This window comes from Carcharodon carcharias (assembly GCF_017639515.1).
Source record: "Carcharodon carcharias isolate sCarCar2 chromosome 36 unlocalized genomic scaffold, sCarCar2.pri SUPER_36_unloc_29, whole genome shotgun sequence".
Lineage (NCBI taxonomy): Eukaryota > Metazoa > Chordata > Chondrichthyes > Lamniformes > Lamnidae > Carcharodon > Carcharodon carcharias.
In genome coordinates, this window is record NW_024470747.1 from 37,501 (window position 1) to 54,400 (window position 16,900).

Below are 16,900 nucleotides of genomic sequence, written 5' to 3' on the forward strand. Positions count from 1 at the left end.
AGGGAGAGAGAGGTGTGACAATGCAGAGAAAGATCCCACACAGCAGGAGGGGCTGGGGTGATGGGAGAATCGGATTGTGGAGGGAGGGGCACACTTGCCGGTGGGATTGGGTGGGGGGGGTATGGGGTGTGGTTGGTGATGACGGTGGGGGGGTGGGATACGGGGGCCTGACAGACAGAGGTGAGGGGTGGGGTGCGGGTAAACTGCACTTAGCACAGGGGGTCTTGGCTCAGGAGGGCAGGGGTCAGCTACCAACGCAAGCGAAGAGGGGCTGCAGATGGAAGCTGCTACAAGCAGATTACCTCACGTTATATCAGGGAGAATACCCGTGAAGGAGCGGCCGATATGTTTCCAAGTCAGGGATGGTGAGGGGCTCGGAGGAGGGGAACGTGCAGGTGGTGGTGTTCCCCATGTGTCTGCTGCCCTTGTCCTTCTAGATGGTAGAGGTCGTGGGTTTGGGAGGTGCTGTCGGAAGGAGCCTCGGCGAAAATGGTGGATGTTATAAATGTAAAACGATTTCAAGCAACAGGAAGACGGCCCGTCCTAATTCTGCCCCTCCGAGCCCCTCACCATCCCGACTTGGAAACATATCGGCCGTTCCTTCACTGTCGCTGGGTCAAAATCCTGGAACTCCCTCTCTAACAGCACGGTGGGTGTACCTACACCACAGGGACTGCAGCGGTTCAAGAAGCCAGCTCACCCCCACCTTCTCAAGGGGGGCAATTAGGATGGGGAATAAACGCTGGGCCTAGTGGCAAGAATGATTGACACAGAAGAGACTACCTGGTGAAGAGATAGAGAGAGGGGGGGAGGGAGAGGGAGGGTAGAGTCCCGTCCCACCGTACCTTAAACCGCCGGTCGTACTTGAGCACGGTGTCGGCGAAGTCGATGCGCTCCCTGCGGCCCACAAAGCGCCGGAGCTCCGGCCGGTTGTCCATCCCGATGTAGTCACCCACGAAGTTGCGATTGATGCTGTTCCTTCGTCGATCCTTACGATTCAGCACCACGTCGGAGGCTAGAGGTGGGGGGGTGGGGGGGGTTAGAAACCGAGCGAGTGAGCCGTGAGAGCGTGAGGGACGCCCTCACGGCATTGAAAGCGGAGGCCATTCGTCCCATCATGCCCGTGCTAGCCCTTTGAAAAAGACCTATCCAAGTAGCCCCTCTCCCCCTCCCCCCCCACTCCTTGCACATTCAACATCCCGAGGGGGCTCGACAGGGGCCGGGGGATGTTTCCCCCTCGAGGTTGGGGGGGGGGGGGGCATCTAGAGTCTCGTTTCCGAGGAAGGGGGGTCTCCCATTGAAGACGGAGCTGAGGAGGGGGTTTCTTCTCTCAGGGGGTGGTCAGTCTGTGGAATTCTCCGCCCCCCCCCGCCCTCCCACAGAAAGCGGTGAAGGCCGAGGTCATTGATACTCGAGGCTGAGTTTTGGTCAACGAGGGAGTTGAGGGTTATGGGGAGGGGACGGTGGGGTGGGTGCGGGACAGACAGGAAAGTGGCGTCGAGGCCCCAATCAGCTGGGCCGCGCTCTTATATGAATGGCAGGGGCTAGGCTGGATGGGCCGAAGGGCCTACTGATGGTTCTTTGTGACCCCCCAGGACCTCCTGGAGCACCCCCTCCCCGCACCCCCCACAGCCACTTTTTCCAAAGAGTGCTCACTGTTGTGATGCAGGGAACGCGTCAGCCAATGTGCGCACAGCAAGATCCCACAAACAGCAAGGGGATAATGGCCCCGTTGTGAAGCCATTAATGTATATTATTGGATTTTTTTTAATATAAATATAGAGGTTTAGTCTGTGGGTGTGTCTTAATTGGATTAAAGCCCAGCTAGCCTGGGTGCTTTGATGTGTACTAGTTTTGAGATGTAAGAGAGGTAGAGTGTATTTACATTTTTGTTGAACAGAGCACTCAAAGGGGGGGGGGGGGGTGAAATCTGACACCCAGTTGGCTGAGACAAAGCAATGTTTATGTTACCAAAAAAATTGCTACAATGAAAGAGGTTTAATTGTTAGGAGAGGCGGAGTTCAAAGGAGCTGGTGATACAATGAGAATTTACATTCAATGAGGTGTGCTGGGTGTAACGGACGCTGGGTGTAACGGACGCTGGGTGTAACGGACGCTGGGTGTAACGGACGCTGGGTGTAACGGACGCTGGGTGTAACGGACGCTGGGTGTAACGGACGCTGGGTGTAACGGACTCTGGGTGTAACAGACGCTGGGTGTAACGGACGCTGAGTGTAACGGACGCGGAGTGTAACAGATGCTGGGTGTAACGGACGCTGGGTGTAACTGGCGCTGGGTGTAACGGACTCTGGGTGTAACAACGCTGGGTGTAACAGACGCTGGGTGTAACGGACGCTGAGTGTAACGGACGCTGGGTGTAACGGACGCTGGGTGTAACGGACGCTGGGTGTAACTGGCGCTGGGTGTAACGGACTGCTGTTGTGTAAGTGTGCGGGGCAGAGGCAATGGAAAGCCTGCCACTGTGTCTCCACAGGAACCAAAGTGAAAGGAGCCTCAGTTTGAACTTGTCAAGGTGAAAATGCATTGCCTGGTGTCTGGTTGAGTCGATGAGTTTTTGCTGCCGTAATGGAGATTAGTTTCGGAATTTGTTAGAAGTGATGATCATAGCACTTTGTAGCCACTTATCCACGTTTAATGTGTTGTAACTTAATAAAATGTTTCATCTAGTTTAATGTAAAACCTCTCGAGAACTGGTGGGTCTGATTCCTGAGTTTCGAGCTGCATTTCAAACATAACACTTAAAATTTTAGGTTATGACAGTTGTTTAAAATTTCCCTCTGGGATTTTTTTTAAGTAACTCAGCCTTTCCCAAACTGCTGTCTCATAACATCCCAGACCATCGGTTTTTAGTGATGTTGGTTGAGGGATAAATATTGGTCCCAGGACTCCGGAGAACAACCCCCCACCCCCACATTCTTCTACCAAGAGGGACCATGGGAGCTTTTACATCCAGCTGAAAGACGGCACCTTCGACAGTGCGGCACTCCCTCAGTACTGACCCTCCGACAGTGCGGCACTCCTTCAGTACTGACCCTCCGACAGTGCGGCACTCTCTCAGTACTGACCCTCCAACAGTGCAGCACTCCCTCAGTACTGACCCTCTGACAGTGCGGCGCTCCCTCAGTACTGACCCTCCGACAGTGCGGCGCTCCCTCAGTACTGACCCTCCGACAGTGCGGCGCTCCCTCAGTACTGACCCTCCGACAGTGCGGCGCTCCCTCAGTACTGACCCTCCGACAGTGCGGCGCTCCCTCAGTACTGACCCTCCGACAGTGCGGCGCTCCCTCAGTACTGACCCTCTGACAGTGCGGCGCTCCCTCAGTACTGACCCTCCGACAGTGCGACGCTCCCTCAGTACTGACCCTCCGACAGTGCGGCACTCCCTCAGTACTGACCCTCCGACAGTGCGGCGCTCCCTCAGTACTGACCCTCCGACAGTGTGGCGCTCCCTCAGTACTGGGACTGAGGCCTATCGACCTGTATTAGTGGGGGCAAGACCCATAACAATAGAATAGGTTCAGGGGTCAACCGGCCTCTTTCTTGCCGCCCAAGAATGTCAAGTAACGCAGGCGCCATTTTGGGGGGGGACCCGGGCGGGTCGGGGGTGGTGGGGGGAGCCGCTGATGTTGAAGTGGCGGGCAGGGAAGCGGGAGCAACCGGATTTAGATCCTGGCGGGCCAGAGGAGGTGGTGGGCACATGGGGTTTGGGGGCGGATCTGAGCACGAGAACAACCGGTGACCCCGGCGCTAGATCAATGCAGCCCGCGTTGGCGCTTGGTGACCAACCGGCATAGCCGCCTGACGGGTCCCCCCCCTCCCCCAGGGTAAGGACACGTCGTGGCGAAGGGGCAGAATCGAACCTACCTTCCTCGCGCATCTCGATGTACTTGCGGACAGCGATGTGCTTGCGCCAGGCCCCCTGGATCACCCGGGCGTAGCCATTGTACTTGCGTTCTCGCATCTCCTCAAGGAGGAAGAGCTGCTCGTGGGAGGAAAGACAGACAGGGACGTCAACTAGAGGCAGCAGCGTACCCAGGCTGATGCCCTTGGGATGCGGGTTACAATCCCCACCACGGGGCAACCGGTTGGAATAAAAATATCTGGGATTGAAAGCGAGTCTCAGTGATGGTAACCATGGTAGCCATCATGGATTGTCATAAAAACCCATCTGGTTCACCGATGTCCCTTTAGGGAAGGGTATCTGCCGTCCTTACCCGGTCTGGCCTACACGTGACTCCAGACCCCAGTGCAAGGTGGTCCTGCCCCTCTGAAATGGCCGAGCAAGGCCACTCAACTCAAGGGGCAATTAGGGATGGGCAACAAAGGCTGGCTTTGCCAGCGACGCACACGTTCCGTGAAAGACTAAAATGGGCCCTTAGCTTCTCGGGAAAATAGCGAAGAGACAATCAGCTCGGATGGTGGGGGCTGGAGGTGAGGAAGGCCCCCTCCTGAGGTCAAATATCAGCAGGAACAAAGTAAGTCGGAACGCCCCATTGTCTCATCCCTTGGGGTAGAGGGGGCAAGGGAATTCCACCAGACCCCATGAGGGGGGAGACCAAAACGAGGGCACTGTTGCTATAAGACATAAACATAAGATATAAATCCAATGTGGAATTCAGGAGAAACATCTTTACCCAGAGAGGGGGGAGAATGTGGGACTCGCTCCCGCGGGGAGTGGGGAGAATGTGGGACTCGCTCCCGCGGGGAGAATATGGGACTCGCTCCCACCGGGAGTGGGGAGAATGTGGGACTCGCTGCCGCGGGGAGCGGGGAGAATGTGGGACTCGCTACCGCGGGGAGCGGGGAGAATGTGGGACTCGCTCCCACAGGGAGTGGGGGAGAATGTGGGACTCGCTCCCGCGGGGAGCGGGGAGAATGTGGGACTCGCTCCCGCGGGGGAGAATGTGGGACTCGCTCCCACGGGGAGTGGGGAGAATGTGGGACTGGCTCTCACGGGGAGTGGGGAGAATGTGGGACTCGCTCCCACGGGGAGTGGGGAGAATGTGGGACTCACTCTCGCGGGGAGCGGGGAGAATGTGGGACTCGCTCCCGCGGGGGAGAATGTGGGACTCGCTCCCACGGGGAGTGGGGAGAATGTGGGACTCGCTCCCGTGGGGAGTGGGGAGAATGTGGGACCCGCTTCCACGGGGAGAATGTGGGACTCGCTCCCACGGGGAGTGGGGAGAATGTGGGACTCGCTCCCACGGGGAGTGGGGAGAATGTGGGACTCGCTCCCACGGGGAGTGGGGAGAATGTGGGACTCGCTCCCGCGGGGAGTGGGGAGAATGTGGGACTCGCTCCCACGGGGAGTGGGGAGAATGTGGGACTCACTCTCGCGGGGAGCGGGGAGAATGTGGGACTCACTCTCGCGGGGAGTGGGGAGAATGTGGGACTTGCTCCCGCGGGGGAGAGTGTGGGACTCGCTCCCACGGGGAGTGGGGAGAATGTGGGACTCGCTCTCACAGGGAGTGGGGAGAATGTGGGACTCGCTCCCACAGGGAGTGGGGAGAATGTGGGACTCGCTCCCACGGGGAGTGGGGAGAATGTGGGACTCGCTCCCACGGGGAGTGGGGAGAATGTGGGACTTGCTCCCGCGGGGAGTGGGGAGAATGTGGGACTCGCTCCCACGGGGAGTGGGGAGAATGTGGGACTCGCTCCCACGGGGAGTGGGGAGAATGTGGGACTCGCTCCCACAGGGAGAATGTGGGACTCGCTCCCACGGGGAGTGGGGAGAATGTGAGACTCGCTCCCAAAGGGAGTGGGGAGAATGTGGGACTCACTCCCACGGGGAGTGGGGAGAATGTGGGACTCGCTCCCACGGGGAGAGGGGAGAATGTGGGACTCGCTCCCGCGGGGAGTGGGGGAGAATGTGGGACTCGCAACCGTGGGGAGGGGGGAGAATGTGGGACTCGCTCCCGCGGGGATCGGGGAGAATGTGGGACTCGCTCCCACGGGGAGAATGTGGGACTCGCTCCCACGGGGAGTGGGGAGAATGTGGGACTCGCTCCCACGGGGAGCGGGGAGAATGTGGGACTCGCTCCCACGGGGAGTGGGGAGAATGTGGGACTCGCTCCCACGGGGAGTGGGGAGAATGTTGGACTCGCTCCCACGGGGAGTGGGGAGAATGTTGGACTCGCTCCCACGGGGAGTGGGGAGAATGTGGGACTCGCGCCCGCGGGGAGTGGGGAGAATGTGGGACTCGCTCTCGCGGGGAGTGGGGAGAATGTGGGACTCGCTCTCGCGGGGAGAATGTGGGTCTCGCTCCCACGGGGAGTGGGGAGAATGTTGGACTCGCGCCCGCGGGGAGTGGGGAGAATGTGGGACTCGCTCTCGCGGGGAGTGGGGAGAATGTGGGACTCGCTCTCGCGGGGAGAATGTGGGACTCGCTCCCACGGGGGAGAATGTGGGACTCGCTCCCACGGGGGAGAATGTGGGACTCACTCCCGCGGGGGAGAATGTGGGACTCACTCCCGCGGGGGAGAATGTGGGACTCGCTACCACGGGGGAGAATGTGGGACTCGCTACCACGGGGAGCGGGGAGAATGTGGGACTCGCTCCCGCGGGGAGAATGTGGGACTCGCTCCCGCGGGGAGCGGGGAGAATGTGGGACTCGCTCCCGCGGGGGAGAATGTGGGACTCGCTCCCGTGGGGGAGAATGTGGGACTCGCTACCGCGGGGGAGAATGTGGGACTCGCTACCGCAGGGGAGAATGTGGGACTCGCTACCGCAGGGGAGAATGTGGGACTCGCTACCGCAGGGGAGAATGTGGGACTCGCTACCGCAGGGGAGAATGTGGGACTCGCTCCCACGGGGAGTGGGGAGAATGTGGGACTCGCTTGCGCGGGGAGTGGTCGAGGTGAATCAGAGATGGATTGAAGGTAGGGGGGGGAAGCTGGATAAACAGACGAGGGAGAGAGGAATAGAAGGATATGGTGATGGGGGGAGATGAAGAGGAGGGTGGGAGGAACCTCTTGTAGGGCAGAAACACCAGCATGGAGCAGAGGGGCCGAATGGCCTGTTTCTGTGCTGGGAATATTAAATGGGATGAGGGAGGAGTGAGAAAAGACCAGAGGATTGACCACACACAGAGAGAACATGGAGGTTAGAGCAGGGCTTGTTGCTCCGGTTGGCTCTGCCTCTGTTTGTACCTCGACGGAGGTTACCTCGCTTATTAATGTCTTCCCCGGTACCCACCGACTCAGGAGCCTTGATGAAGACCTTGTGTTTGCCGAGCTGGAACTGATCGTGGTCCATATTGACCGACCGCAGGAGGTGCGTCACTCCCAGTTTCTCATCCCCTCGCCAACTGGGCCAGGTGTCCTTGGTAAGAATGGCGTATCTGCAACGGGAGACATGGGCTCTGAGAGACATCCATCCCTCCATTTACCCATCACGCTGGTTACCCGTCTCTCCATCCATCACCCACTTAGCCACCCACTCAGACCCTCCCCCACCAGCCGCCAACGCAGCATCTTCAAAGCTGGCACCGAAGACCAGTTCATCACCAGAACCAATACTGCTGGAATCCCTCGGTGAACCTCACCCCCCGCCTATCTCTGTGACCTCCTCCAGTCCCTACACCCCTCCCTATCTCTGTCACCTCCTCCAGTCCCTACACCCCTCCCTATCTCTGTAAACCTCCTCCAGCCCCTACACCCCTCCCTATCTCTGTAACCTCCTCCAGCCCCTACACCCCACCCTATCTCTGTAAACCCCCTCCAGCCCCTACACCCCTCCCTATCTCTGTAACCTCCTCCAGCCCCTACACCCCTCCCTATCTCTGTCACCTCCTCCATCCCTACACCCCTCCCTATCTCTGTAACCTCCTCCAGCCCCTACACCCCTCCCTATCTCTGTAACCTCCTCCAGCCCCTACACCCCTCCCTATCTCTGTAACCTCCTCCAGCCCCTACACCCCTCCCTATCTCTGTAACCTCCTCCAGCCCCTACACCCCTCCCTATCTCAGTAACCTCCTCCAGCCCCTACACCCCTCCATATCTCTGTAACCTCCTCCAGCCCCTACACCCCTCCCTATCTCTGTAACCTCCTCCAGCCCCTACACCCCTCCCTATCTCTGTAACCTCCTCCAGCCCCTACACCCCTCCCTATCTCTGTAACATCCTCCAGCCACTACACCCCTCCCTATCTCTGTAACCTCCTCCGGCCCCTACACCCCTCCCTATCTCTGTAACCTCCTCCAGCCACTACACCCCTCCCTATCTCTGTAACCTCCTCCGGCCCCTATATTCTTCCAAGATCCCTGTCCCAGTTCAAACTATTTCTTCTGGTGGGGTGGGGGGTGGGGGGGGTGCAGAACCTTAAAATGGGAGCCAGGCCCTTCAGGGGTGATGTCAGGAAGCACCACACACATACACACACACACACACACACACACACACAGGGGAGAGGGGGAATCTGGAACTCTCACCCCCCAACAAGGGGGAGGTTGTGGAGGGGAGGAGGAGGGGTTGTTGGGGTCAATTGGAAATTTAAACAAAGATGGATAGATTTTTGTTTGGTAGGGCAATTAAAGGTTACAGAACGGAGGTGGATAGATGGACATTAAGGTACAGATTAGCCACGATCTAATTGAATAGTGGTAACAGGTTCAAAGGGCTGAATGGTCTTTTCCTGTTCCTGTGCAATCAGCTCCGGAGGGTCTGAATGGGCCTCCTCCTGTTCCTGTGTAACTGGCTCGAGGAGGGGCTGAATGGCCTCCTCCTGTTCCTGTGTAACAGGTTTGAGGAGGGGCTGAACGGCCTCCTCCTGTTCCTGCGTAACAGGTTTGAGGAGGGGCTGAAAGGCCTCCTCCTGTTCCTGTGTAACTGGCTCGAGGAGGGGCTGAATGGCCTCCTCCTGTTCCTGTGCAATTGGCTAGAGAGGGGCTGAATGGCCTCCTCCTGTTCCTGTGTAACAGGCTCATGGAAGGGGCTGAATGGCCTCCTCCTGTTCCTGTGTAACAGGTTCGAGAGGGGCTGAATGGGCTCCTCTTGAGCCAAGGCAAGGGAGGGAATTCTCGCCTGACTGAGCAAGTGCTCCTATGTGCGAAATATTAAAAGTAGGGTTACCTCTGGAGGAATTTTTTGAAGACTCTCCGATAGGCATAGCCAGCTCGCCGGACACGTATGTTCTCCCTCAGTCCCAGATATTCCACTTGATGTTTGACTCTGGTCCAAAGGCACAAAAAGAAAGAAATCCTGAGCCCTGGATCAAAACCCACAGAATCCCAGAAAGAGGCCATTCAGCCCATTGTGCCTGTGCTCGACTGAACCTGCCCCCCACCCCTATCAAAACCCCTGTCGGCCTTCTCTTCCCCAGGGAGAACAGCCTCCGATCTATCTTCATGACCGAAGGCCCTCATCATCCCGGAACCATTCTCGTGAATCTTTCCCGCACTCTCTCCAAAGCCTTCACATCCTTCCGAAAGTGCGGCACCCAGAACGGGGACACGATACTCGGGCTGAGGCCGAGGTTTCTACACCCTGAATCTGACCCATCTCCGAGGTACCTGGGCCTGGCCTTCAAAGCCCAGGTTTCACCTCAACCTCTGGCCACTCCTCACCGAGGGTTTTAAAAAAATAGTTACTTCACAGGATGTGGACGTCACTGTCCTTAATTGCCCCCTGAACCGTGTAAAGTCACTCGGCCATTTCAAGGGGGCAGTTAAAGAGTCAACCACATGGGCTGTGGGGTCCGCAGTCAGACCGGGTAAGGATGGCAGGTTTTCTTCCCTAAAGGGGATTGAATGAACCAGATGGTTTTTTTTTTTAACGACAATCCATGATGGCTACCACAATTACCATCACCGAGACTCCACTTTATCAATTGAATTTAAATTCCACCAGCTGCCCCCCTGGGGTGGGGGTTTGAACCACATGTCCACGCACATCCCCCCCTCCGCCCCCCAACCCCCTGGGGCATCTGCCCCATGCCTCTGGGCCATCACGCCGCCGTCGGACTGACCTGGTCTCCTCCCAGTCTTTGGCCTTTTTGGTCTCATTGGGTTTGATGCAGCGGATGTAGTGGGGCGTGCACCTCATCAGGGTGCCAACAAGGTCGTTGGCTTGTTTCTGGAAAGACACAACCGAGAATTAACCGTAACGCCAGCGGAAGGGGAGGGGAGGGGGTGGGGGTGCCCTTCCACGGGGAGGGGCATTACCTCGCGTCGTGAGAGAATCTGGGCAGCCAACACGCCAACGAACACCACACCCCCACCCCATCCACCGCCCCTCACCCGTACCTTAATCTTGACCCCGACGGTGGTGGGCCGCCCCTTCTTGTCAGCTTTCAGGTTTTCGGGGAACAGGTCGCGAATGAAGGGCCTGCGGAGACGAGAACACAGGTACGGTAGTCATGGGAGTACAGCTATCTCGAGCCAGGGAATACTTTGCCCCTCCACCCCCCCACCCACCTGCCTCTGACCCCCACCAACGCGTGCAGACTCGGCCCATTGAGCGTCTGGCCGAGCGGCCTCCCGGGCTGACCCGCTGGGGGAGGCATCGCGCGGTCGGCTTTCACGCCTCGGCAGGGGTTGTTGGCATTGGAGGGAGGGTGGCGTTGGTTCTGGGGGGAGGGGGTGGGGGGCGGGGGGATACTTACAACTCGCTGCTCTGCATCAGCTCGATGAGGTCGGTGAACAGCACGTCTCGGTTCCGTTCGCAGAATCCCTCCGCATCGTACGATACCTGGGGAGCAGGGAGAGGAGAAACGGAATCAGACCCTGCAGGCTCCTCAGGGCAGGCCTTGGCCTGAAGGGTGGGCCGCCCAACTGTCCAGTATTAACCCTCTGGTGGTGGGGAGCTGGGGGTGGTCACAATCAGGGCAAAGAAGGTTCCTTTTGGATGCCCAGCTCCATCCAACTGGTAACCCGGCAACCACCAGCTCCATCCAATAGGTAACCCGGCAACCACCAGCTCCATCCAACTTGTAACCCGGCAACCACCAGCTCCATCCAACTTGTAACCCGGCAACCACCAGCTCCAGCCAACAGGTAAACCGGCGACCACCAGCTCCAGCCAACAGGTAACCTGGCAACCACCAGCTCCAGCCAACAGGTAACCCGGCAACCACCAGCTCCACCCAACTGGTAACCCGGCAAACACCAGCTCCACCCAACTGCTAACCGGCAACCACCAGCTCCACCCAACTGGTAACCCGGCAACCACCAGCTCCACCCAACTGCTAACCCGGCAACCACCAGCTCCACCCAACTGCTAACCGGCAACCACCAGCTCCACCCAACTGGTAACCCGGCAACCACCAGCTCCACCCAACTGGTAACCGGCAACCACCAGCTCCACCCAACTGGTAACCCGGCAACCACCAGCTCCACCAATGGCTCCAGGCAACAGGTTGCCAAGCGACCGCCGGCTCCAGGCAACAGGTTGCCAAGCGACCGCCGGCTCCAGGCAACAGGTTGCCAAGCGACCGCCGGCTCCAGGCAACAGGTTGCCAAGCGACCGCCGGCTCCAGGCAACAGGTTGCCAAGCGACCGCCGGCTCCAGGCAACAGGTTGCCAAGCGACCACCGGCTCCAGGCAACAGGTTGCCAAGCGACCGCCGGCTCCAGGCAACAGGTTACTATGCCATCACCAGCTCCGCCTGTGGAAATCCACTCCACCCAGCTCCCCACCCCCCTCCCCCTCCTGACACGTGGCACTTGGGTGAGTGTTTAAAGCTCTGGCTGCCCCGCGTCCCCCGGCCTCACCACACCACCCGCTTCCCCTCCCCCGCCCCCGTTCATCACCTTGCCTGCATAGTGATGGATGATGAAGCCTTTGTTCCAGCTGTTGAAGTGTTCGTGGGTGCCCATCTGCGACTGTAACTTTTGGAGTAGGGTCTGGTCGGCCCCCTCCCCCTTGGCGTGCATGGTGGCGCACACATCGTCCAAGATACAGACTATCCCCGGCGGGCTCTGCACAGTCAGAGAGGAGAAATCAGGAGCAATGTTTCTGTCCCTCCATCTCCCTCCGTCCCCCACCCCTCCAACCCCCACCCCTCACCTCTCTAACCCCCACCCCTCACCCCTCCAACCCCCACCCCTCACCTCTCTAACCCCCACCCCTCACCCCTCCAACCCCCACCCCTCACCCCTCCAACCCCCACCCCTCACCTCTCTAACCCCCACCCCTCACCCCTCCAACCCCCACCCCTCACCTCTCTAACCCCCACCCCTCACCCCTCCAACCCCCACCCCTCACCCCTCCAACACCCACCCCTCACCCCTCCAACCCCCACCCCTCACCCCTCCAACCCCCACCCCTCCCACCCCCACCCCTCACCTCTCTAACCCCCACCCCTCACCTCTCTAACCCCCACCCCTCACCCCTCCAACCCCCACCCCTCACCCCTCCAACACCCACCCCTCACCCCTCCAACCCCCACCCCTCCCACCCCCACCCCTCACCTCTCTAACCCCCACCCCTCACCTCTCTAACCCCCACCCCTCACCCCTCCAACCCCCACCCCTCCCACCCCCACCCCTCACCTCTCTAACCCCCACCCCTCACCTCTCTAACCCCCACCCCTCACCCCTCCAACCCCCACCCCTCCCACCCCCACCCCTCACCTCTCTAACCCCCACCCCTCACCTCTCTAACCCCCACCCCTCACCCCTCCAACCCCCACCCCTCCAACCCCCACCCCTCCAAACCCCACCCCTCCCTCCTCTCCCACCCCCACCCCCACCCCTCCAACCCCCACCCCTCACCTCTCCCACCCCCACCCCTCACCTCTCTAACCCCCACCCCTCACCCCTCCAACCCCCACCCCTCACCTCTCCCACCCCCACCCCTCACCCCTCCAACCCCCACCCCTCCCTCCTCTCCCACCCCCACCCCCACCCCTCCAACCCCCACCCCTCACCCCTCCAACCCCCACCCCTCCAACCCCCACCCCTCACCTCTCCCACCCCCACCCCTCACCTCTCTAACCCCCACCCCTCACCCCTCCAACCCCCACCCCTCACCCCTCCAACCCCCATCCCTCCCTCCTCTCCAACCCCCACCCCTCCAACCCCCACCCCTCCCTCCTCTCCAACCCCCACCCCTCCAACCCCCACCCCCACCCCTCCAACCCCCACCCCTCACCCCTCCAACCCCCACCCCTCCAACCCCCACCCCTCACCCCCTCCAACCCCCACCCCCTCCAACCCCCACCCCTCACCCCTCCAACCCCCATCCCTCACCTCTCCCACCCCCACCCCTCACCCCTCCAACCCCCACCCCTCCCTCCTCTCCAACCCCCACCCCTCCAACCACCACCCCTCACCCCTCCAACCCCCACCCCTCCCTCCTCTCCAACCCCCACCCCTCCAACCCCCACCCCTCCAACCCCCACCCCTCCCTCCTCTCCAACCCCCACCCCTCCAACCCCCACCCCTCCCTCCTCTCCCACCCCCACCCCCACCCCTCCAACCCCCACCCCTCCAACCCCCACCCCTCCCTCCTCTCCCACCCCCACCCCCCACCCCTCCAACCCCCACCCCTCCAACCCCCACCCCTCCAACCCCCACCCCTCCCTCCTCTCCCACCCCCACCCCTCCAACCCCCACCCCTCCCTCCTCTCCCACCCCCACCCCCACCCCTCCAACCCCCACCCCTCCAACCCCCACCCCTCACCTCTCCCACCCCCACCCCTCACCTCTCTAACCCCCCACCCCTCACCCCTCCAACCCCCACCCCTCCCTCCTCTCCCACCCCCACCCCCACCCCTCCAACCCCCACCCCTCACCTCTCTAACCCCCACCCCTCACCCCTCCAACCCCCATCCCTCCCTCCTCTCCAACCCCCACCCCTCCAACCCCCACCCCTCCCTCCTCTCCAACCCCCACCCCTCCAACCCCCACCCCCACCCCTCCAACCCCCACCCCTCACCCCTCCAACCCCCACCCCTCCAACCCCCACCCCTCACCCCTCCAACCCCCACCCCTCCAACCCCCACCCCTCACCTCTCCCACCCCCACCCCTCACCCCTCCAACCCCCACCCCTCCCTCCTCTCCAACCCCCACCCCTCCAACCCCCACCCCTCCCTCCTCTCCAACCCCCACCCCTCCAACCCCCACCCCTCCAACCCCCACCCCTCCCTCCTCTCCAACCCCCACCCCTCCAACCCCCACCCCTCCCTCCTCTCCCACCCCCACCCCCACCCCTCCAACCCCCACCCCTCCAACCCCCACCCCTCCCTCCTCTCCAACCCCCACCCCTCCAACCCCCACCCCTCCAACCCCCACCCCTCCAACCTCCACCCCTCCCTCCTCTCCAACCCCCACCCCTCCAACCCCCACCCCTCCCTCCTCTCCCACCCCCACCCCCACCCCTCCAACCCCCACCCCTCCAACCCCCACCCCTCCCTCCTCTCCCACCCCCACCCCCACCCCTCCAACCCCCACCCCCTCCAACCCCCACCCCTCCCTCCTCTCCAACCCCCACCCCTCCCTCCTCTCCCACCCCTCACCCCTCCAACCCCCACCCCTCCCTCCTCTCCAACCCCCACCCCTCCAACCCCCACCCCTCCCTCCTCTCCCACCCCCACCCCCACCCCTCCAACCCCCACCCCTCCAACCCCCACCCCTCCCTCCTCTCCAACCCCCACCCCTCCCTCCTCTCCCACCCCTCACCCCTCCAACCCCCACCCCTCCCTCCTCTCCAACCCCCACCCCTCCAACCCCCACCCCTCACCCCTCCAACCCCTCACCCCTCCAACCCCCACCCCTCACCCCTCCAACCCCCACCCCTCACCTCTCTAACCCCCACCCCTCCCTCGCCTCCATCCCCCACCCCTCACCTCTCCATCCCCCACCCCTCCCTCGCCTCCAACCCCCACCCATCCCTCGCCTCCATTCCCCACCCCTCACCTCTCCATCCTTCACCCCTCCCTCGCCTCCATCCCCCACCCCTCACCTCTCCAACCCTCACCCCTCCCCTCCTCTCCAACCCCCACCCCTCCCCTCCTCTACTCTCCTCTCCATTCCCCCACCACCCCCTCCCTCACCCCCCTCCCCTGCCTCTGTCAACTCCTTTGGCCAATGCCTGAGTGGGCGGCTGGGGGGGGTGGGGGGTGTGCTGAGGCAATTTATTTTAAAATGAGGGAGGCAGGGGGCTCCAACTGGGTGACGGAGGCCGCTGCACCATGGGGTGCGTCTCCATGGAGTCAGTCGTCGATGGCACTGGGCTGTGGGGTAAGGGGGAGGGCTTGTGGTCAGGGCATGGATTCCTGACCGCATCAGGTAAAGAGGGGGGTGGGGTGGGGGTGGGGGAAAGAGGCTCCCTCTCAGCTCCTGGCCCTCCCCTCAGAGAACCCCTCCCTCCAGTCCGAGGACAGACCCAGGGCTCCTCACCTTGTTCTCAATGAGATCGCAGACCACCTTGTTGTTGAAGTATTCGATGGGCGTCCATTTTATCCCCTCTTGGACATACTCTTCCTGCCTCGGAAGAAAACAGAATGGATCGGTGGCAGAATTAAACCCAGGGGCTTCACACGGTTCAAAACAACCAGCATCCCAACCTTCGCTCGTGACAGGCACTGGTGTGTGGAGGGCACTAGGACCCAGTGGATCATTGACAGTTACCCCCACCAACCACGTGTGGAGGGCAACAGGACCCTGGGGGTCAGTGACGGACATTCTCAGTACGGAAGCCACCAGGACCCGGGGGTTCAGCGACAAACCCAAACAAAACCAAATGCGCTAGGACCCAGGGGGTCAGTAACAGATAATACACTGTGGAGGGCACTAGGATCCAGGGGGTCAGTAACAAATCAAACACTGTGGAGGGCACTAGGATCCAGGGGGTCAGTAACAGACAAAATACAGTTTGTAGGGCAGCAGGACCCAGGGGGTCAGTGATGGACACAGGGGGTCAGTGATGGGCCCCGTCTGTGTGGAGGGCACCAGGACCCAGGGGGTCAGTGATGGACACAGGGGGTCAGTGATGGGCCCCGTCTGTGTGGAGGGCACCAGGACCCAGGGGGTCAGTGATGGACACAGGGGGTCAGTGATGGGCCCCGTCTGTGTGGAGGGCACCAGGACCCAGGGGGTCAGTGATGGACACAGGGGGTCAGTGATGGGCCCCGTCTGTGTGGAGGGCACCAGGACCCAGGGGGTCAGTGATGGACACAGGGGGTCAGTGATGGGCCCCGTCTGTGTGGAGGGCACCAGGACCCAGGGGGTCAGTGATGGACACAGGGGGTCAGTGATGGGCCCCGTCTGTGTGGAGGGCACCAGGACCCAGGGGGTCAGTGAGAGAAAGTCCCGGCCTCAGGACAATGCTGGGCAGTCTGTGTGGGACTCAGTACCCTGGGGGGAGGGGGAGGGGGGTGGTGGGAGGGGTGAATTTCCCCACCCGGTGATCAGTCCCTAAGTTAATGGTCAACACCGTGCTGAACTCTCCCCTGACCCTCTGGTTAACGCCTGGTTTAAATCGCTGTCGCCGTGACAGCTATTCAACCAGGGGAGCCTCACCTGCTCGGCCTTCAGAGTCAGCTCGATGAAAATCTGCTGCAGCTTCTCATTCACAAAGTTAATGCAGAACTGCTCAAAGCCATTTTTCTAGGAAAAAGCAAATAGGCTGGTTAGAGGGAGGGCTCAGCGGGAGGGAGAGAGAGAGGGGGGAAGAGGCAGAGAGAGAGAGGGAGAGAGAGAGGGGGGAGAGAGGGGGGAGAGAGAGAGGGGGAGTGAGAGGGGGGGAAGAGAGAGAGGGGGAGAGAGAGAGGGGGAGAGAGGGGGGGAAGAGAGAGAAGGGGAGTGAGTGGGGGGGGAAAAGAGAGAGAGAGAGAGAAGGAAGAGAGAGAGAGAGAGAAGGAAGAGAGAGAGAGAGAGAAGGAAGAGAGAGAGAGAGAGGGGAAGAGAGAAAGACAGAGAGAGAGAGGGGGGGAAGAGAG

The 16,900-nt window shown here is 61.1% G+C and overlaps 1 protein-coding gene across 1 annotated transcript in view; it reads right to left on the reverse strand.

Annotated features, from left to right (window-relative positions):
* Positions 1–16,575, reverse strand: part of LOC121274448 (unconventional myosin-Ie-like) — a gene marked incomplete at its 3' end in the record, with an annotated part of 22,558 nt that extends 5,983 nt beyond the window's left edge. The window contains exons 1-10 of the mRNA XM_041181784.1: positions 16,482–16,575; positions 15,360–15,443; positions 11,768–11,935; positions 10,622–10,707; positions 10,263–10,344; positions 9,986–10,092; positions 9,091–9,189; positions 7,216–7,360; positions 3,886–4,000; positions 846–1,015 (exon numbers count right to left, since the gene is read on the reverse strand). Of these exons, the coding sequence (XP_041037718.1) occupies positions 846–1,015; positions 3,886–4,000; positions 7,216–7,360; positions 9,091–9,189; positions 9,986–10,092; positions 10,263–10,344; positions 10,622–10,707; positions 11,768–11,890 (927 nt within the window). The remainder of the gene's footprint in view (positions 1–845; positions 1,016–3,885; positions 4,001–7,215; positions 7,361–9,090; positions 9,190–9,985; positions 10,093–10,262; positions 10,345–10,621; positions 10,708–11,767; positions 11,936–15,359; positions 15,444–16,481) is intronic.
* Between the last annotated feature and the right edge of the window lie 325 nt (positions 16,576–16,900).